We start from the raw sequence: 22874 nt of genomic DNA, 5'->3' as shown, positions 1-22874 counted from the left end.
TGAAAACATCCTGTCATCTAGACAGCAGCTATTTCTGGAAATTTTATGTTTTCTGTGTTTTCAACAGTTTTATCTTCCCATGATTTTAGCACTGTTTGTTTTATAAATGCTTTTATATATTCTGGTGTCAGCTTTTAAATTTTGTAATCTTTTTATTTGACTTGGCAACAATAGCAAACTTCATTTGCTGGACATTCCTTGAGTAGCTTTGGATTTTCTAACCCTTTGCTTTACGCATGGATGTTTCCTCACAGCTCCTCTTGTCCCACACCTTTGTTTGTTCTCCATACTGGGTGATAGGATTCTCTTTCTTTGTGTTGATAGTATACTTGAAATTTACTGCTTAAGTGAAAATACTTTCAGTTTAGCTTTTTTGTAAGTTTTTCAGAATTATCTGACTCCACTCTCTCTAAAACATGTACAACAAAAATCAAACCCCAATGCTCATCAAGGATAAAAGCAATGTTTCAGAACAAGAAAACCAATAGACCAGAAACCAAAACATGATAAACAGACACCACTCTGCAGTTTCTTCGGACACAGACTGCTCTGTAGTGATCTGAGGGTCTGCGCGGCTGCAGATGGAGCGGGTGCGGGTGGTTAGGGGGCAGAGGGAGAGTATAGATTGGGATTATGGGGGTGCATTGGGGGAAAGGCTCTTCAGTGTGTTTTCTATTCAACCTAAGTCCTCTAAGACCTCCTCATCTCTTCTGAGAGCAGCAAGCTGAGATCTGATCTAATGCCGAGTGCCACATGTGAGTGTGTTTGTGTGAGAGACACACACTTTGATGAGAGCCTGCTGGGGATACGAGAGTGTGTGAGTAATGAACGAGTCCAGAGAGTGTGTGTTTGCTTGTGTGTGCTTACATTTAGGGCTAATAAAGGAGTGCTGGGTTTATATATTACTCTGTATGTGCACTCTCCCTCCACCCTGAAGGGTTGTTTGGGGTATTCTGTGCAGGTTTGGCTCAGGGGGGAGGTGGGTTCTTGGGGTCTCGCATTCAGATGTAATTAGCCCAGACAATGGCCTGGTTAAAGCTGGAATCCTTCGAGCCCCCTCTGCCTTTGATTGTGTGGGCCAGCTGTGGAGGAATGGCCATTATCTCCCTGTGTCCGGCAGCATAAAGAAGCCCCCTGCCCCAGTTACCCCTGCACGGGAGTTCCCACAGGGGGAGGCACATGGGCCGGTCACATGCTGGCCAGGAGAAAGTGAAAGCAGCCAGAATACTGGTTGGCTTGCAAACATTCACTCATATATAAATGGCTTTGCCTGCACTTGAACCACTCTTTTTGAGGGTGTAACTATTTACACAAGAGGGAGGGGAATGGATTTTCACGTTTGGAGCTCACAAGTGGAAAATCAGTCTCCAAATTTAGACATAAAAAGCTGATGTTTTAATTTTGTAGGTGTATCTGATGTTTGTCTCTTCTGAACACGTGTTTCAATCATAAATATCTCATAGAGCGTTCGCCCTGCGCATAGGGACACTTAGGCCCATTAGACTCGTGAAGAAATTGAATCTTTACAGCACCGGGGCCATATAATTACTGTTAATTTAACGCTCAGATTCTCCATCATTAACTCTCACTGTCGAATGCAGAGCTAGGGACAAGGAATCACAGACAGTACGTGTGTTGAGCCGCCACATGTGTTGACAGCAAACCAAACCGTGTGACTGAATTAACAGCGACCTCTTCGTCTTGTAAGAGCAGGACTCGCATCGTTTATGCGTTATTAAGTCCTGTAATTGGGCGGCCAGTAGTTTGCATATTAGTCGATTAGGGTAATATGTTTTGCCCGTCTCGACACACGGCCTGTCAGAGCCCCTGGCGACACATTTGGTAATTCTTAGAATTACACCCTAATCATAATCTGGTGTTCTCTGGATCCTTATAATTCAATGTGTGTCAGTTTATGTGGAAACATGATTAGATTCACAGTATTTATCAATTAACCTATCACTTTCTGTGTGGAATTGTATATATGACAAATGTTACTGTCTTTGAAAGCATCTGTATCTCTTTAAATCAGCAAGAAAACATCAGTATATGTTTTCACTCTTATGTTGTCTTTATGAAGGTGAACAGTTTTGCCCTTGGCAGTCCTTTAACTTTATATCCCACTTTGCACCAATAAATCTCATCTCCCAAATACCACCAGTTACCAAAGTAGGTCCAGGGACCCCCCAAGGGCTGAAAACGGTTTTTCAGTGGGGCTCAACAGAAGAAGGATTAGTAAATTTAAATATCATGTAAAGATAGGACCAGCAAATGAAGCAGAATTTGTGCTTTGATGAATTTTAACCACCAAACTACAATGCCATTTTCCTTGAAATAGTGCAGAGAGACAACCAAACCATTTTTAAATAAACAGTTGTATCGGGCAGTGTTGCAATTGGTTGTTTGCAATCATGTGATCCAGAATGTCTGTTTGGGGTCAGGTTGTGGGGGACAGCCATTAGGGATGAGAAGAGATGGAGACAATTGTGTACTTAACAGCTCTGAACTGATCTCTATGCCTCAGTTATCATCAGAAAATTTCTACATAGATTGAATACAATTCCCTACTTTTGAAAAAAAGGTGATTTTTACCACAGTTTGACTGATTTACCAACGTGAAGGCAATCATTGTCACAGTTTAGTCAGACTTCCTAGCGTCTAGCGACGGGAATCTTGAGGAGGCTAGCTGAGCCCCTTTAACATAATAATATTAAAAAAATATTTCTCAGTCCAACTAAAAATGCCCAAAGGCATTCTGGAAACAATGAAAAAACCACAACTCAGAAAAATAAAGCTGAAATAGCTATTTTTGATTTTTAAATCAAAACAACTTATTTTTTTAAACAACCTTCAACTGATAAGTTTTACAGTGTAGAAATGAGCTTTTTATCTATACATACGGAGGGTCCCCCCTCACAGATTCTGCCAATTTGCTCTGCCATGATTTTACAGCAACAGAACGGACCAAATTAAGTGAAATGTAATAGCCTATTTAATTTTTTGAAATTCTACTGGTTGCCATGGTTATCACCAGACTTCGGCATTGCAGTCTAGAATCTGACTGAACCTAGACTGTACCTTTAAAGGTAAAGTGTAATGAAACACAACAGTTATACTGTGTTTAGATCCATCTAGATTTGTGTTCCATCACCTGAATACTATTTTTATTTATTCATTTTTAATTAACCCAGAATAAGCCTTTTATTCGTACGTGGGGAGGGTCCCCTTCATGGACACCACAGTGTTGGATTTTACATTTTTCATGTTTCTATGGTACCACAGAAGGGGCAAAATAACACACACATTTTTTAAAATCCACTGGTGCACAGTTTCAGAGAAATGAGCATCACAATCTAGAATCTGATCTTCCTACTTTCACATACTGCACCTTTAAGCTTTAGAAAATAGGTGTGTTTTACAAGATGGGAGGAAAAATCCATCAAAACACACAAAAATGTATGCGTGCAAGTTTGTGTGCAGGAATTTGCTTGCCTTTTTTGGTAGCTAAAAAACCAGTAACTGCCTAGTTGTTCCAGTTACTGTAATCATGTGGCATTTGTATAGCTACATATATATTTGTGTATACTTTTGTATGCACCAAAAAATATCTTAAGAAGTAAATGTAACAGTTAAAAGAAATGAGAGGTTTAAAATGCGGACTACTCTGGCTGTAAAATGTTCTTTAATGGTTGTATAAAGTAGAAAAATGCAAATATTGAACTGAATTTTAAACCTGTAAATATGTTCATATTTTTCTATGCTGCATGAAACAGCTAGCTATTTGTGCAGTGATTGTTGTGGAAAAATTGAAAACCCTTGTTAGCCATCTCTGTTTTTGTGCATTGGAGGGTAGAGACACTTTCCCCTCATCAAAATATTTTGGATGGAAGCTTTGGGAAAGCCAGCCCCGCGTGCTAGTGTGTGTGCGTGCATCCATCCCAAAGTTTACCCAACAGGCAGGTGTGAGGGGGCAGAGCGGGCCGAGGGATCTATTCTTGCAGCCTCCTCTCTTTGGCCCCGAGCTGCCCTCTCCGCGCGCCCCCCATTATTTGTCCCGACGGCAGAGCGCGCGGCCCCAATGAGCCCTTTGGAACGGAACGAAAAGAAGGAGCGAATTGCAGCTGTGACGTGGGCGTTGTTCCATTCACCGCGCTCGCCATGGCAACGGGGCAGAGGCCCTGGAAGCACGCGGCCCCTCTCTCTGGACAGCGTCCTGAGGGCAGAGAGGCAGCTGGAAGTTTCTCCTCATGATCCCTGCTGTTTAATGCCGCAAAACACACCAAATATTCCACTTAGAATATACGTGAAGAGAGAGCTGTTTGCTGTTTGGACTAAAAGTTTTATTTTGAAACTCTTAAATGTGGCCAAACAGCAGTAAAATGTGCAATTTCGGTTCGTCCTGTTCGACTTTTACGCATCGTTTTTACGCACAAGCTCAAAACGTGACCCACTAACCCACATCAGTGTTTAAAAAGTACTTTCAGCATAAAGAATGTTTTTTCTTCTCCCTCCAGCTTAGCTCGTTTACTCTTTTCTGTTTACTCTCCTCTGCCCGGCTTCTCGCTCCACTTTGTACTCTACATGCTGCAGGACTGCTAGTATTGTTGGGCAGAGTGATTGGGGTTTCTGTACAATCTCCCGTGACCAATGAGCGGGGTGCTGTCAGGGGTAACCACATCTGTCAACCGTTCTTGGCCAATAAAGAGCGGAGCGAGGCGGACCACAGGTGCGCGCCTCTGCGTCCCCTTGGCACAGCGCCCGGGAGATGCTGGAGAGAGACGCCTCGCTGCCCCGTGGCGCAAAAGAGTTCCTGTCAAAGGCAGCCTCCTTTTAACTCCAGCTATCACTCTGGCTGCGAGAGTTATGGCGACCGCAACGTCCAACCACTACAGCGTCCTCAGCACCCCCAGCAGCGCGCCGCCGCCGCACTCCGAGTCCGGGAGCATGCAGCAGGCGGCAGCGTACAGGGACGCGCACAGCCTGCTCCAGAACGACTACAGCTCGTTACCGGGCGGCGGACATCCTCTCAGCCACGCGCACCAGTGGATAACGGCACTGTCTCACGGTGACGGCGGGGCGCCCTGGCCATCTAGTCCCCTCGGAGAGCAGGACGTGAAGCCCGTGCTGCACGACAGTGACCGAGAGGAGCTGCAGAACTCCAGCAGTCTGCAGCAGCAGCAGCAGCAGCAGCAACAGCGACACCCTCACCTCGCGCACCAGCAGGCGCATCACGACGCCAGAGCATGGCGAACCAGCACAGCCACCACGCACATCCCCGGTATGGCGACTTCTGAGGGCCAGAGTCTGGTCTATTCCCAGTCCGGTTTCAGTCTGATGCCGGGGGGAGAGCAAGGGGGGATGCACCATCACCCCCTGCGGGACGAGGACCACCACAGCCACAGCCCGCACCTCAGTGAGCACGGAGGCGGCCCCGGGGCCCACCAGCAGTCTCTGTCACATCATCACCAGCACGGGGGCCACCAGGACCAGTCAGACGAGGACACACCGACCTCTGATGAGTTGGAGCAGTTTGCCAAGCAGTTCAAGCAGCGCCGCATCAAGCTGGGCTTCACACAGGCGGACGTGGGTCTGGCTCTGGGGACGCTGTATGGAAACGTGTTTTCTCAGACCACCATTTGCAGGTTCGAGGCGCTGCAGCTGAGCTTCAAGAACATGTGTAAACTCAAGCCCTTGTTGAACAAGTGGCTGGAGGAGGCGGACTCCACCTCGGGGAGCCCCACGAGCCTGGATAAAATCGCGGCACAGGGCAGGAAAAGGAAAAAGAGGACCTCCATCGAGGTGGGCGTGAAAGGGGCTCTGGAGAGCCATTTTCTCAAATGTCCAAAACCTGGAGCTGCGGAGATCAACTCCCTGGCGGACAGCCTGCAGCTGGAGAAGGAGGTGGTGCGGGTTTGGTTTTGTAACAGGAGGCAGAAGGAGAAGAGGATGACACCTGCGGGAGGACAGATAGCAGGAGGAGAGGACATGTACGGGGACACCCCTCCTCACCACGGAGGACAAACTCCAGTGCAGTGACCCCCTCACAGAACACGGACCCTTACACAGGAGGATTCATGCCTCCTTATTTGTTTGATTGTCCGTGCTGGACCGTGCTGAACTGGACCTCAGCCAGGCTAAATGTTGGACCCACTCACAAATACTCAGTGGGACAAACACGCATACACACAGCGGGGATCTACAGTGGCACTCCAGCACTAAAACACGCAGAGTAGTGGGCTGTGAGGAGGGTTCGTGCCGCGGGACTGCCAAGCATACTGTGAGACGGCTAGTGTATGCTAACCAAAAGAAAAAAGAACCTTAGCGAACGCTTTTTCTCCACGTTCTCCCACGGCGTCATTATTTAACGCGCCATTAAAGAAAGGCATTAGCAGGGGAAGACTGGGGCACGAGGTGTCCTCTGGAGGGGGAAATATAGAAAAACGAGCTCGTGGCTCGAGGAGAAGTCGCAGTGAGAGTGGGTAAATAAACGCCATCTTTCCATCATAACAAAAGCAACAGGGGTTCTGCTCAGCGCGTGGCACGAGAGGCTGAAATGGCAGACACCTGCTGTACCACCTTAAAATACCAGCTATTATTATTATTATTATTATTATTATTATTATTATTGTAGGTTATTTAAATTTTTTATCGTATAGATTAAGGCGTGAGCTTCAGCCAAAATGTACTAAAAATAAAATTTTACACTTACTTTGAAATTAACATATCAAAAATAAATACGTTTTTTTCTTAGTTTGATAATAATGATAATCATAATAATTTAAAAAATATATTTATGATAATAATAATAATAATAATAATAATAATGATGACTTTAACGCTTTCTTTCTGTCCAGATCTCTCCGTGCGCCTGTTTACAGTCTGTGTGTTTTTGCTGTTTGTTATTTCTCTACTTTTTCCAAAATGCTGTGACGAGAAAGACCGAGACTGTCCGAGGCTGGAAAAGCATCCAGCCCATCTTGCCTTCCTTTCTAAGAAGAAAACAAAGTGAATATATTTCCTGCTATACCAGCTGTATAGCCGCAATGATGGCTCTACTCTTACTACTACTGCTGTGTGACTCATTCATTGACTGAAGAGACTTTCTGTGGGATGTATCTCCAATCGTTTTTGTATGGCCTTGTTTGTTTGTTTGTTTGTTCCGTTTTCTCTGTCAGTCTGTGCCAAAGCACAAACACAGACACGTGTTGTTGTGCCATTCAAACCCTGTGATTAATAACCTGGTCTGATGGAGGAGGTTTTGGGGGAAGTAGTTGGAGATTAATTCTCTGACTGTGATTGAAAGAAAATAAGAAATTCAGAAACTTGTGTTCAACTGAAGGATGTGGATGACGGAAAAGAAAATCGGTCCTTTTGGGATTTGTTTTGGCTATTTTGCATTTTAAAGACTCAGTGAATGTAAAAATAACGTTGAAAAAAAAATATAATAAATTACGATTTTAATTATTTAAATAAAAAAAAGTATTAAACAGAAGAATAACGATATTCTTAAACTATTTTATGCTCATTTTCCTGATTTATAGATGTATTACGTAATAAATTAAATAAGGCCCAGCATTTCCTGTGTTGTAATTCTGATCACGCCACACAATCCTTCAGCTGAATTTAAGTTTTTGAGTTTAAAAAAAATCAACAAAACCAAAATAAAATCGCATTGACCTGAAATCTGTGAACCAACGAAGATAAAAAAAAAAGAAAAAAGATCAACGATTGCACAATTTCTATATGCTTTTTGTCATTAAATCGTATTTGTTTTGTACACTTCCGCAGTCTCTGCACGTTTATTGCACTCAGCGTAATAACTCCAACAACAAGGTGTGCTTTCTGTGTGCACGCGGCCTCCAGTCGCGTTCTAATGTTGATGCTGATCAATCCGTGTCGCTGCTTTCAGATTGTCCTTCAGCTGTTTGTCTGAAGTGTTTTCAGCCACTGATGTGTCGAGATAGACTCACGGGCCTGGAAATGAACACTCTGCTCGGCCTTGATTAATATTTACATCCGGATAAATACGGAAACTAATTGACAAAATTAAGAGACGTGATTTAACTTATCAAAAGCAATTCTGCGGCAGTAAACTGCGTACAACAGGAAGGTGTTTCCTTATCTACAGAGCAGAGCATGATGCAGTTTAAATGAGAATTAATATTATGTTGTGTTTCGATCAGGCCTGCTGTCATCATTAAAGGTCTCAAGATAATTACTAACGTGCAGTATTGAGCGTTTTCAGAGCTTGGAAAAATGTTCAGTTGTCTTGTACGAATGCAACTAGAAAAAAATAGTAAAATATTACAAGGACTTTTTTCCCCTATTGGGTAACAGCAGCATAATATAAAGTTACAATTTTTCCCTTCTCCTTTTTAAAATCTATATTTTTTTGTTACTTTTTTTTGTACAATTTTACCCAATAGAAAAAAATCACATTTTCACCACTCCTGTATGTATTTTTCACGTCATGTGTCATATTTTTCAGAGATTCTTGTCTTACTGGTTAGTGGCAAAAGCAGAAGCTGTCAGCTGGTGCCCCCTTGTGGCTGTTAGCAGAACTAAGACAGACTTGGGTTGAATGGAGGGCCTTTCTTCTTCATTATGTCAATCTTCCTATTGGTGCTATCAAAAGATTAGAATTAATTGCAATTAATTTGAAGATTACTGTACTTAATCGTACCCTTTATATCGCATGTAAAAGCTCCACTATTCTGCATATAAAGTTAATGTGTCATTCAGGATTTCTCTACTGTCTAATACTAAGGTAACTGCTGTTTTGATACAGGCCCGCTTTTATAGGTAGAGGGAAGCCTCTAATATAAACTTAACTGCAGAAAAGGAACTTGCTATGGACTGAAAAGGAATTTAGGGGGCAATAAAAAGTTTAATCTGATAACACAAGGTGACTTTTGACTGAGCAGCACGGTGTTTTTAAACTAAACTGAGACATTTAGTAGCAGTGGTGGACTTATTATACATCACTGTGGCTGCAGGAAAGTGTGTTTACAGAGACAATCAACCATGTGATTAATTGTGCTAAAAAAATATAGTGCATTAATAGTGGATTTTAGTTAATCGTGAGTAATGCGATTCATCTTGACATCCTTACTTCTTATTCAACATTTTATTCTTAACACTCTTGTATCTAAGTAATGATTTAGGATAAATGTCTGCTTTTTTATGTCTGGACTTCACTCAAAAAAACTGGGGAGTTTTAATCTATGGTGTAAATACACCAGCTTTGAGTTTGATTTAAGTATTTTTACATATTTGTAATTGAAATATTTATAATTTGCATATTCAGAGAAGAAAGACTTTCATTTTGCAGGTTTTTTTCTGAATAGAAAAGATCTGATAACAGCTGACTGGAAAAATATGGAAACCCTCAGCAGTCCTGCTGCATGCATTTTTTAAATGTAATTTGTTTCTGGAGAAAATGAGGTATTCGTCATTGTTTATTTTTTGGTCAAAAAACTGCTTTTCCTGTATAAAAGAGTTTAGTTCATGTTGGTAATATATCAACATTAAGTTAATGTCATTTTAGCCTTAAAAACTAAAAGATAACCAAAAAAAAAAAAAAAAAAAAAGATTTTAAATGCATAGACTGAAGCTTTTGCTCATTATTCTGTATCGTTTTTTTGTCAGCTGCCTTTAAATTCTCCAGAACAGTTAAAAAAACTAACTGGAACTAATATGCATCATGTATAGACCCTTTGTCTACCCACAATCACAAACTCATTACATGCCCACTCAGGTGTTAATATTTTAGCTATATTTTAAGCTTTATATTTGATAATTTTCAGGTGTTCGAATAACAAATAAACAATGATTTCATACTGAAATCTCTAGTAAAAGACTGAAATTAACTAATGACAGGAAAAAGTGGGGAAAAGAGATGTAAGGATGCATGTCCTCTAAGGGCTTCCATACAAAGAGGCAAACAGACTAAGAAACATGTATTTCAAGTTTGTTTTAATTGACATGCAGCTCCAGCCTTTCAGATTTTTATAATAGCACCTTAAAGTTAAATTTGCAGGAAATACTAATAATAAACAGCTATACAAAAACATATATTAATCCTAAATCAAATTTAAGCAGCTTTTAGGCCCCTGGGATCAGTGTTTCTAAGATGAAGGCCTTCTTATGATCTTTAATCGTACAGAGTCCCAAAAAATATTTTGCAGTATCATTTGCACTTTAAAGATTAAAACTTTATTTTGAAATTCGAGCCAGTATGGGTGACTGCTTAGGTAAAAGAGGGATAAGAGAAGGGGTGACTTGTATGGGATATATGTGGGTTTTGGTATAGTGTTAAGGCAGATCTAAACCCAGCTCTCTGAAGGACCCTGTTGCTTGGATTCGGTCCTATCAGCAGGCGACCATCTGCCCTCCTCCCGGCCCTCACGCTCATACAGGCATCTTCTGCATTATTCATTTTTTACACTCACACACACAAAGGCACATCCACACCTCCCAGCACACAACATCCAGCCTCACACATCATGCAAACAGGCACGTGTCGGACTACCATCCTCACACACACACACTGTACACCGTCTCTGACTCACCAGAGCTGCTTTATTCGCTGGAGTCATTGTCAGCTCTGAATTGTCTCCTCCGTCTTGTGTGGAGAGAATCTCTCAGGGATTGTTGTGCACAAAGGCTGCAGAAATCCAACCAGCCTGTGTCTTCAAATATCATTCATCTAATTCTGGCTGCCTTTTTTTTTTTTTCACCCAAACACACTCTCCATCTCTCCCACGACTTGCCTTTTCCTTTCTCTGCCTTCCTTTTTCTCTCTTTCAGCACAAAGAAAAGGGCAGGCAGCTAATTCTTCAGCTTTGTAGGGTGGGCTTAGTATTGTCATATGGTAGCAAGCACAGAGGGAGAGGGATTACGACATTGATATGTGTCAGACTGTACCCACATGTGAGCTTTGAAACAGAGAAAATAGATTCTCCTTTGCTTAGCTTGGTGCTCATTTAAATCCAAAGTGCACAATAAGTGAGACAAAACAAGGAGAAAATACCACAGCTATATTTAATGAAATATTACGAGTAATCCATTGTCATACAGCTTTTTATCTCTAGGTTTGATACATTCATAAGAATCTTTTGTAAAGTTACAGAGCGATTTCTTTTTGATCGGTTTTCTTCTCCCCCCTTCCCCTGGGTTGTCTTATTTACAGTTTGATGAGATTCCACAAGTGTTTCAGCACGCACAACAGCACAAGACAATGTAATATGGCTTCTAAAGTCTACAAGCTGAATTCTCGTAATGAGGAAATAACAGGGCCAGATCCCTGATCTTTGACTTTAACAGCTGAGGGACACAGAGACAGATGGAGATGACCAAAGACAGTAAGGAATCTTACAATTTCAGAAACGCTGATCATGAGCTGATCAGCAGGATGGCTGATCTTGTCATGCAGATATGAGCTCAAGCAGGAAGTTTGTTATTCAATCTTAAAGTTCTTTAAGGTTTAAACTTGACACGAAGCTCTGCAGAGGACTTCGAGTTTTCTCATGACAGTAACGTTTGCAGCAGATGATGGGCTGTAACATTTCAACACAATGCTGTTGATCTTATGATATTCAAACATTTACCAAATGACAAACATGCAATTACTGCAATGACTGGCAATATGAAAATATGCAGTGTCAATGGAAGCCAGTGAATCAACAATATTGCACTTATACACAGATCAATACAATGATTGATTGATAGGAACTCTCCACAAGAGAAGAAAACATATAAACATAAGAAAAGTGCTAAATAATTAACACCATTGTTTCTTAAATACAAGATCATTCAACATTAAACAAATAAATATCAAAAGCATACAGTAAATAAATCAATAAAAGATTGATAAGTAAAATGCTGGCACTGATTTAAAGTAAACAGCCATTGTCAGAGTTTGTAAGGCTGGAAATAATAAGAGAAGGCAAGAGCATGCAGGCGAGGGGTTTTAAGACACAGAAAGTTAAGTTTAGTTCATATTTTAGAAAATCTGTTGAAATAAATCCTCTGCACACATACATAATGGCTTTACTACTATCTCCTTTTTAAGGTTTGGTTTAGGCTCTCAATCAAAGGCTGACTTCATGGTTTCTGGACTTATATTGTGAAGCTGAGAACCCAGATTTTAAACTTTGCCATCATAACACATCGTCATTCTTCTTTACCAAAGTCACTGATGTCCTCCACTTTATGTTGCCAATTAGCCACACTGCTACATATCAATACTAAACATGACTCTTAAAAGACTTCCTTGTTTTCAGCATCTGCACATAGAGCACCTGACAAGCAAATTTTGAAGGCTTGTCACAGCTAGAAAAGATTTTTTAAAAATCTGTAAATAATATATTGCACCCCCCCCCCCCCCCCCAATTCTGATGAGCATGTGTACTGAGCTGGATCCTTCAATTCTAACAAACTTTTCAGTGCTGTCTGATGGACAGGGATGTTACAAATACACTGTTTTGGAAACATATCAAACATATATATATATTTTTTTTGCAGTGCAGTCAAGCTTATTGAGTAGATTCTGGCTGCAGACCTCTATGGCTGGACATTTTGGGCTCTACAATGGGGCGACCTTTAACCTTGGGCAGGAAGTGACATGCTAACCCTTGTTGGGTTGTTCCTTAGTTTGTGCTGATTTATTTTTAATTTCGTCCATTTCCTTCTTACCCTGATCCTTTAGGGTTCAGGTGCCTAACCCTAACCCTCTTTGGGTTTCCTTATTTTTTGCTGTGTTAAATCAAAATGTATCCCGCTCAGTAAATTTTCAATTTTTATTCATAAAATTCTGCTGTTGTGAAAAAATAGCCACACACCATAACCTCAAACAAGAGTGGAAAATATTCGCAATTCAGTAGGTCATTCTTGAGAAGATCTGCTAATGGGGTAGCTGTTAATAAGCTAGTGAGTGCCTGCATTAATGCTTAGTTGCATTCAATATAGCCATACTTTGTTGCAATATATATGTATTCAAAGCAATATCTGCTTGTGAAGGTCATCTTTGTAAAATATTAGCATGACTAAAGTTCAACAAGTCTTCTTTGAGGGGATTGCTCACCAACTAGTCAAAAATGGACAGTGCTTTAGCTCATAAGCTCTGTTGCAACTTCCAGTTTGATCCAGCCCCTCTGTCAGGGTCTAATCTGCTTTACCACAGAAAAGGGAAGGACATTGTCAGCTAGCTAGCTAGCTAACTAACTCTTAGCTGCCTGACTTTCTGACAAGATAGCAGCTAGGGAACTAACAACAGCAGTTCAAAAGCGAGCACTGACCAGGCTGTGTACTGATATTGGCAAACATATTGCCTCGTGATTTTTTTCAGCCTTTCTGTGAAAGCAACCTTTCAATTCTCCCATGAATGCTGCCTTCAGTATGGTGAGAAGCCTTATCGCTGATTTAAACAGCTATTTCTCAAACCACCACCTTTCTTCCACCTGATTTAATGGCATTAAAATCATGACAGTTGATATGAATCTGTGTTGGGGAAAATGCTGAGCTGTGTGATACGTCACCACTCTGTCATCATTCATGCACACAGGATGACTCATAGCAGACGCACTGTAAACCCCTTGCTTGCAGCCATGTTAGTCTTGGCACACAATATGTCGGTTTGTGCATTTGCTGAGTGACAAACACATAAAACCTGCACCTTATCATCCAAATACAATGCGACCTGGGCCGGGCATTAAAATGACCCAAGCAAATCTGTGTCTGTTCTGTTATTGCTCAACAACCACTTCTTATTACTACAATATTTTGAGTCATTTTAAATTACTCCTTTAAAAAATCAGCTACATCTTTATGTGTTTAACGTGGCTAGAGGCACCAAAAAAGCATACACTTAATAAATAAATAAATGAGCCAGCTGAGAAATGTAGATAAATATATCCACATGAAGTGTAAAGGGAGATTTCATTGGCACGTACCAGCCATGCACTTTCATTCAGGCGACATATCTATTTCTACATGATTGTTTGACTCGCTTTAGATGCATGAAAGCATGTTAAATGTCCAATTGAACCTAAAGCTCTGGTCCTTATAGACAGACTTAACACAGGTGCGTGTATGTTGCCATAATATGCCTCTAATGTGGGGAGAAAGTATTTTTGGCAAAATAAATGTCTGAAACAGACTTTATCCAGCTTCAAAGTATTCTAGCAGATTGAGGTTAACGCTCCATTATCTTCCATTAAATTCTACTGCATTATTTAAATATGGGCAGCAGGCATTACTGTAATATCCCAGTTGTGTAGACTGATACATACAGTATAAGAGGGTCCTCTTCTGATCTCCTACAAGACAGTTTGGTCAATGTGTCCAACACACAGAAGGGAGAAACACCTACAGTATTTACAGGGATGGGATAAATCTACATGTCCACACTATCTATACTATTTATACTCATATATAATCAAATATTCTACCTATTTATTCAGGTTCATTTATATATGTACACTGGATAAATCCTGTACAGTTCCTTATGTGTCGCTGTCATTTCAACAAAAGGCTTTATGGGTTCAATTAGTCAATACACACAAGGCCGGGTGGTGCGAGGTTGCTACGAGGGACAACAGGGGGACACGACCATACAGTAGTTGCCATGGTTACAACAGCACAGGTGGAAGTTGTAACTGTAAATGACCACGTGGAGGAGTATCTCAGCAGCTGCGTCATTTACTCCTGATCTCTTGTTTAACTCTGCCTCTATTTTCTATCTGCCTTCACTGTGACTTTCCTACTTTCCTGATCTGTTCACTCAGCTTCTGACACTCTTTTCCTTTTCATCTGTGTTTCTCACTCTGTTTGCAGCCATTCCTCCACTAGAGTGTGCCGGGTGAACCTCAAGGTCCTTCTCTCCTCCACTGACACAGAAATACTCCCCAGAATATCTTCAAAGATGTCAGGGGCTCGTGTGCAGGATAAACGCAGCTCCCCTCTCTGATGTGCATTTCAATGTGGTGTGTACTATGCGTGTATGTGTTGTCAACACTTGAGTTGGTCCATTTCTGAGCACTCCGTGTCCATGTCAGAGTCATACAGCGAGTGGCCTGTAGGGTCACTGTCAGGCGACGGTGGGTCCTGTGGCGTGTGAGTGTGTGAAGTGTGGGTGTGTGTACAGTCATGGAAAGTGTCTGTGCCAGAGTAGAGGCCCAGGTCGGGGAGTTTGGAGGGCGAGTCGCTGCCATCTGTGCTGTCGGTGTAGCAGAAGTCCTCCAGGTCCACAAACCACTCGGGCCAGAAACGCCGGCGGATCCGCTCGCAGTACATGGCCAGGTTGATGAGCTCGCCTAGCAGGGAGGGAGAAAGGAATGGTGGACTTATCCTACTGTTGTCAAAACACAATTAACACCGTGGCTAAAACTGAGGTGTCATTTTGTATAAAATAAACTAGCAAATATACCATTAATAAGAGTGATCAAAGTCAACTTCAAGCAACAAGAAAAAAACTTATCTTGTTTTAGCCTTTAAACCAAAAAGTTATATGATCTGATATGATAGAATACGACTCAATATTACATAATGAGTGCCATGGAGAAGAACAGTACAGTAGGAATATTGATTGTAAGATACAGTGCAATTATTGTAAGGTAAAGTACAGTATGATACAGATATGGTATTGTACAGTTTAATATGAGATGGTAGGTATAGTACAGTGATGGACCCAGGAGCTGCAAAAATTTTGCTGTCTCAGTAGAATTAATGAATAGAGTTTAAAACAAACTGAAAGGTTGGGGTTAAATCCCCTGCACTAGCAGTAACACACCAAAGTGTCTTTCATTTAGAAACACTCATCGAACATCTAACCATTTTTTTGCAAAATGGATACAGTTTTACTTGGTGAAGAAGGCTCTACTCAAAAGATGCTCCCTGGGTTAATCAAGCAGCATGCTTTGACTTTCCACGGAGCGCAGGGCTAGAAACTCTCGTATGTATAGATACATTTATGACAATGTGTATTGAATACAATAAAATCAGTTTAGAAGCAAATAATCAAAGGAAGCTTGATTCTGAATCTGAGGTTGCAACAGGCTTTATGCTATAAAGGAGGTAGCTAAGGTGGAGGTGAAGCTTTTTCAGCAGCAGCAGCATGGTGCACATTTTCATCATTTTTAACCTTTATAGTTTTTGTCTAGTTTTAGTCAGCAAAAACTCAAAAATATTAGTGAAGTTTTAGTCATGTAATGTTTATGCTGGATAAACTAATATAATCAGCAAAACTGTAAAATTAATTTTCATGCAGTACACTCATATTGATGAACTATCTATAATTTTATTGATGCAATAAAAAATAGGTTCTTTCTAAATTCTGTGGTATTTGGTAGATAACTCTTATTAAGATATAGATTTTCCAGAACAACCATCTGTTTTCTTTTAGGCATGCTGCATTTAGATTTTAAATGTTATTACTGTACACAACAAAAGTTTCTACTTTTCTGTTAGACTGGCAGCAGAAGTCTTTGTGGTTTAGCTAATAACCTCAGATACTAAAACTTGAGCTGTCCTCCTTATCTGATAAAAAAGCTGGGTGTATTCTTTTAAACTATGGGTTAACGATTAGGCAGATTGGTATTTTTCTGGACTCACCTTTAATGAGCTGCTCCGGCCGTGTTCCTGGTAGAGTCCACATGGCGGGGGCCAGGTGACCGAACACAGCGGCGTCTACTGTCGAAAGCTTAGAGCCCATGAGATACTTCTTATCACCTGACAAATCACACAGAGAAAAGAAATGTCAAACCACAAACACGACTAAAATCCTTACACATTTCCTCTGCAGCATTCCTTTCCTCTTAAAGGACAGGTTTGACCTTTGTAGATGATACACTTTTCACTCTCATGCAGAGGTTTAGACAGGATGATCCAGGCCAGCAGCAGTTAACTACACTTGGCATAAACACTGTAAACAAGGGACCAGCTATCTAATAATAGTCTCATACATTGTTGCATTGGTTTGCAAGATTTAAAACCCATAATAAGATGAAAAAGATAAGTCATTTTAAGGTCTGACTATAAAAATATCTGATCATAGAGCAAAAGATACAACTGATAAGTTTATCTCCATAGTTGTGAAACCTTTTGCAATATTTATAATGGCCAAACAGCCATTTGTGTGGTCTTAGATCTGTCTCTTAAATCTCCTACAGTTAACTGCCAGACTATGCAAGCCAACTTCTCACCACAGGGGGGCAATATTGGTCTGTTAATTCTTGGAGTCACTGCTTCCCCTAAACAAGCACAATGTTGCTACTTACAGTTCTCAAGGCACACATTGAAAAACCATTTGCATGGTTTCACTTTCTCAACAAAAATCTTTGTTTTTCTCCAGGGTAACAATGAGGAACAGAAAGGAAACATATTCTGACCAAACTACAATGTAAATGTTTCGTTATTTCTTTCAGAGCATTGTAATATAACCTGACACACCAGATATAGTGTTTCACATATCAAGTGCATGGGTTATACAGGCATGGAACCTGGCCAATCCATCACATTTGCAATGTTAATTCAAACAGGCAGTGGGAAAAACTTATTGACCATACCGAGGGCTTTTATTTGGTCAGATTTAAGATGACTGGGTTGTTTAGGTCAACTAAGATGCTTTTAACCTCCACTGAACAAAACACACATAATTTTTTGTATTATACCCATTCTTTCATATGCTATAATCTCTATTATACACTACCTTTTAATTGCCTCCACCAAGGAGGTTATGTGATCGGGTGGGTTTGTTTGTTAGTTGGTTAGTTAGTTAGTTAGTTTGTTTGTTAGCAACATAACTCAAAAGTTGCGGACGGATTTTGATGAAATTTTTTAGGAAACGTCAGAAATGGCATTAGGAAGAACTGATTAGATTTTGGGAGTGATCCGGCTCACTGTCTAGATCCAGGAATTTTTTAAAGGATTCTTTACTATTGGGAGATACGACTGAGCTGCCTTGGTGGAGGTCTGCGCTCTCCGAGTGCTTTTTTAGTTTCTGTTTGTTTTATTACCAAGTAGAGTGGCCAAGGTGCGCATATCCTTCTCCATCAGGGCGTAAACTTCCTCCTTAGAGAAGCGTCCAATTCCATGACCGTACATCTCCCTCTTTACAATCCCACCAGTCAGGTGACTCAGAATCCACTTGAGCAGGTCACTCAGTGGTCCGCTCACCGACAGCATCTTCTGGGTCTCCTCCAAGTTGTCCACCCACTGACAGTAAGCTATCGTCCTGCAACACACACACCCAAATATTAAAAATGCATGAAATAAAAATAGCTTTTTCAGTCGATATAATTCTGCTCTCAATGCTTTATATTTTTCTCTTTGTTTTGCACAAACTATAAAGCTTAGTTTGAACTCCACTGGCCCCTCACCAGTAGAAATGCTCCTCCACCATTTTGGTAATGGCACGGGATACAGCTTTTTCCTGCGGCGTCAGGCTCTTGTTGAGGCTCACGCCCAGCCGCTCTTCCAGGAAGTCGATGATGAATTCAGAGCCGCACACCTGCTCCTGGTTGTACTCAATCCATGGCATCTTTCCCTGTGGTGAGAGCTTCCCATCAAAGTAGTTCTGTAAGAGGGAAAGGGAGAATAACCATTAAGATGGAGAAGTGTTCAACATAGTTTGTCCCTAACTACTAACAGCAACAGTAAAAATAATTGCTGCTAACTAGCTTGTCATCAGAGGAGATCTTTGTTCCCCTATCAAAGACTCATAACCACAGCTCTACCTGGTAGGGCAGGTCCACCATGCGGAGGTAGGTCTCCATCTTAAGGCAAAAGGGGGACAGGGATGGGGCGCCGGTTTTGGGCCTGGAGAACTGGTGGAGTATGATGGCATCTTTAGAGTCCAGCTCTTCCTCCTTTCTGTGTGGGGGAACAAATAACAAATCAGATGAGCACCCAGAGAGAAAGTTGACTGAGCAAACTATGTGTGTTAGTAGAGCTTATTTCAAGGGAGCATCTTACTTTCCTTAGTTTTTTTTTAAGTTGGAATATTGCAAAAAATGTGAATAAAAACAGTACAGTGATTCGCAAATTATTTTTAACCTGTATTCATTTGAATATAGCACAAAGACAAGATATTTAATTATATACTGTTCAAACTCATAAACTTTGTTCTTTTTTTTATCTTCTTGCATTTTGAATTTGATGCCTGCAACATATTCTGAAAAAGGACAGGAGCATGTTTCCCACTGTGTAATATCACTTTTTCTTCTAACAACACTCTTAGCATCTGAAAAGTGGAAACAATAATTGTTATATTACTGATAGTGGACTTCTTTTCCAGTTATTGCTCAGTAGTGCATGACATATTTTGTGCTTGATAACTCACCATTACATCTCAGCATTTGGCACCTTCATAGATGTGCAAGCTACCCATGCCACAGGCACTATTACGCCCCAACACATCCCAGGCTAGCTTTTGAACTTTGCATTAAGAACAATCTAGATGGTCCTTTTCCTCTTTAGCCTGGTGAACTCATTTCTAATTTAGGTTAGTTCATCTCAGATGAGCTCAAACCCAAAAATCAATATATAACTTTTACTTTTCATGATACTTTGCCTTAACTTAAACTTATAGATGCATTGGAATCCTGCTTTAACTGCTAATATTTTTCTGAGCCCTTGCGCCCACATTGTGTACAGGTTTTTAGTACAGTTCTGACTGAAGTGTTAAAGGCCACAGACATTTAATGGTGTTTTTGGCCTTGCCCTTTTCATACAAATATTTCTCCAGATTCTCTTAATATTCTTATGAAATCAGATACTGAAAATCCAAAATTCCTTGTCAATGTAAGTAGAGCAACAATTTTCATAAACTGTAGGACTAGTTGTCAGGGCAGCGTTCTACAAGGTGGAGATCCTTGTACCATTGTTTATGTGAAAGACCAGGCCTTTTGAGAGTGTGTCTTTTATACCCAATCATGCTGCTGTACCCTGTTTCTAATTAGCATACTCACCTGTAGAATGTTCCAGGTGTTTTATAAGCACTGCACAACTGTAGTAATTTAATGTATCTTTATTGGATTTTAGATCATTTTTTGTTTCATAGCTTAGGAGTAACTATTTTTTCCTTATTAAAATGTCCAAATAATTATTTTTTATGTGTCAAATGAATGAACCATTGTCACTGGGTAAAAGGGTAAAAGAGTTCTATAATATTTGTTTCCAATAACCTAAGCCAAATTGATCTTTAAAAAAGGGCAGCTAAAAAAGTTGGATTTTAAATTATAACACAAACCTGAGCTATTAGATTGCTTACATTTGCTTAAATTCTAATAGATAAGTGGTATTGATTACTGTAGATTGCTCCTCTTTACATAATTTTAATCTCTAGTTCTGGCTAAATTTAAACCAGGATAAAATTACAAACCAAACCAACTTATATTCTTTGGCCTTGGCCTCTATTCGTAAAACTCCTTTCATTTCTTTTTAGACTGTGCTGGTAATGGAACATGTTTCTGAATAAAGTCATGTTTAATCAAACTAGCTTCAAACAAATGTTATTTTGAGCTTTATCTGCTGCAGATGACTCAGAAGTTAGACATTTCAGACGTTCAGACATTTTTTTTATCTTTTGGACAAGAAGAATAACAACATTGATATCTACATTAGCTCATTGTAGGGTTAAAACCAGCAGCATATTAGCCTAGCTTAGCACAACACTAAAGACAGGGGGAGTAACTGCTAGGTTAGCCTTGCTTTATCAGTTAGTGACATCAGCCTAAATGCACCTCTATAACGAGCTTATTAATAGTCCTTATGACGCTTTTTAAAATGTATATAGAACCCAACATGTGAAAATAGAGTAACTGCTTTAACCGTGCAGTGAAACAATACTTCGTCAGGAGTTTATTGCCTTCACAGAGCCAGGCCAGCTGTTTATCCATATTTTCATTCATTTTGCTCTTATTTCAGCATTTGTGAGTGCACTGCAGTGGGTGACCTGGGCTCTAATAAGAAAGACTGAGAAAGAATCAATGACCTGAAACCAAGGCTTAAACTAGCCCTGACTGCTCGGCCCCGGACTGTCTGTACAAGCCAAGAAACTGCAATGTCAAAACATGAATCATACCCTTGTGAGAGATTATGCTGCATTCGTGGACACTTTTAAGGCCACGTTGAGGGCAATGGCAGGCCCGAAAGACGGAAACAAATACAATGAATGCAGAACCACAGGGAGCTGTCCACAGCGAGGAGTGCTGAAACGTAAAAACAAGCGTCAGCCTCAGAGCGGGGGAGCTGTCTACGTCACTGCGGTGCTGAAACGCTTGCGCGCTCTTATGGCTGGTTCTGGTGCAATAACCTCTAATTAGTTGAATTACTGTTACATACGAGGGCGATAGGGTGCCGGAAATTAAAGCCTTGCATATGAAAAGAGATGGAACAAGAGTTTAATGTTAGACTTGACACAAACAACAGCGTGACGACAGGCCTTATTTGAATGCAATATAGACTACACAACAAACAGCATAGAAATCCATGTTTTAAAAATACACACAGCAAAATCAGCTATGAAAATTCCGTAATGGCTATCATTACCAAAAATAATCATATTAATGTTCCAAAAACTGGCCAATGAATGCCTACTTTGGGACTTCTATTTCAAAATGAATGTGCTCTGGAAGACCTGTGATCCGTCAACGATGAGCTTGGACTGTAGGCAGCCTGAGATACCTTAAGGTCAACACGTTCAGCTGAAGAACAATCAATACTATTGAACACAACACTATACATTCAGCCTGTTTGTACCCTAATATCCTTCATTCATAGCTGCTTATTGTAATGCCCCCGTGTGTTTGACGTAGGAGTTTTTTTTTCCTCCTACCTGCAGTGCTTTAGTCTAAAACCAAACTCCGGAACGTGTGTGCAGCTGTTGTATGTAGCTAACACACAGGATGAACCTTTGCATCATGACGACTCGTCCTTGAAATACAGACACGTGAAAGTGACTCTCTGTCAAAGTGTATAAGATCATTTAAATGACTAGAGAGAAGCTAATAAACAGGCCTAACATTAACCCTGGATTGTTCTTATTGTTTTTAATAGATATCACAGTATGTCAAAGCCATGGCCCCTGCGTTTGCTCGCACGTGCATTTTAACCTAAAAAAGATAAGCCAATCAAAATGGAAATAATGTGTTTGTGTTTATGAGGAGGGGGTAGGGGTGAGGGGTTCCGTTACATCACAATCCACCCACTCACGATTCCTTATTCTCTACCGACTCCGCTCTCACCCCGCCCATCCTGACAAGATTAAGTAATTTCAAACCCCAATGAAAATACAACAGACCGGGGAGGTTTACGGTGTAAATGTGATCAAAATAAGATCAGTGTCATTTTCAGATCAATATTTTGTTCTGGCTCAGGAGGCCTGAACTCCGCAGCATACTCCTCAGTGTTGTTATTACCTGATGGCCAGCAGTTCGTGCAGCAGATAAGCAGCAGCAGCGAGCAGAGCCCCTCCAGTCAAATACAGCGTCTTCCGCCACCAAGAGTCCGAGCCCAGAGCCGACATGATCCCGCCGTAGTCCTGCAGGGGGTAGGCGATGATGTACCCATAAAACGAGAGCGTCTCATCGGAGCCCAGCAGGCCGGAAGAGAAGCTCTGGTTCTGGCCAAGATCAACCACACACGACCGCGTCCAGGCAAACCCGACGCGCCAGTACATGCTCTCTGTCTCCGGCCACTTTCCGCCTCACTCTGGCTGCTCGGGGCTTCATCAGCGGGGGCTTCATGGGTGCAGGGGGCTGCGCGTGCGGGACGACAGGGCAGGGAACAACCGACTGGACACAAGCGTCCCGCCCGGAGCCTGTCCCCGCAGCGGGGTCCACATCCTCCGCAGCCCGCTCCAAGCTGGCTCTCCG

General features: G+C 41.1%; 2 protein-coding genes across 2 annotated transcripts; one reads left to right on the top strand and one right to left on the bottom strand.

Moving 5' to 3' along the window:
• The first annotated feature begins 4647 nt into the window (after positions 1-4647).
• pou3f2a (POU class 3 homeobox 2a) lies at positions 4648-6581 on the top strand. Its single transcript, XM_041805813.1, has one exon. It carries the CDS (start codon positions 4648-4650, stop codon positions 6034-6036), a length of 1389 nt encoding a protein of 462 aa, XP_041661747.1. The 3' UTR covers positions 6037-6581.
• Positions 6582-12407: 5826 nt separating this feature from the next.
• On the bottom strand, positions 12408-22868 carry faxca (failed axon connections homolog, metaxin like GST domain containing a). The gene is made up of 6 exons (XM_041804706.1): positions 22419-22868; positions 18735-18870; positions 18378-18574; positions 18015-18232; positions 16612-16728; positions 12408-15314 (listed from the first exon to the last, which is right to left on the bottom strand). The coding sequence occupies exons 1-6, from the start codon at positions 22676-22678 to the stop codon at positions 15010-15012; spliced, it is 1233 nt and encodes a 410-aa protein (XP_041660640.1). The 5' UTR covers positions 22679-22868; the 3' UTR covers positions 12408-15009.
• Between the last annotated feature and the right edge of the window lie 6 nt (positions 22869-22874).

The sequence above is a fragment of the Cheilinus undulatus genome, linkage group 14 (assembly GCF_018320785.1).
Source record: "Cheilinus undulatus linkage group 14, ASM1832078v1, whole genome shotgun sequence".
NCBI lineage: Eukaryota > Metazoa > Chordata > Actinopteri > Labriformes > Labridae > Cheilinus > Cheilinus undulatus.
This window is presented reverse-complemented; position numbering and strand designations above follow the sequence as displayed.

What these genes read in the sequence shown, in the direction of transcription:
- pou3f2a (XM_041805813.1), top strand. Translation starts at nt 4,648, where the DNA reads ATGAGCGGGGTGCTGTCAGGGGTAACCACATCTGTCAACCGTTCTTGG.
- faxca (XM_041804706.1), bottom strand. Translation starts at nt 22,678, where the DNA reads ATGTACTGGCGCGTCGGGTTTGCCTGGACGCGGTCGTGTGTGGTTGAT. An exon ending in CACGAACTGCTGGCCATCAG is followed by an intron (nt 18,871 to 22,418) that starts GTAATAACAACA and finishes TCCCCCACACAG; the next exon opens with AAAGGAGGAAGAGCTGGACT. An exon ending in TGGTGGACCTGCCCTACCAG is followed by an intron (nt 18,575 to 18,734) that starts GTAGAGCTGTGG and finishes TCCCTCTTACAG; the next exon opens with AACTACTTTGATGGGAAGCT.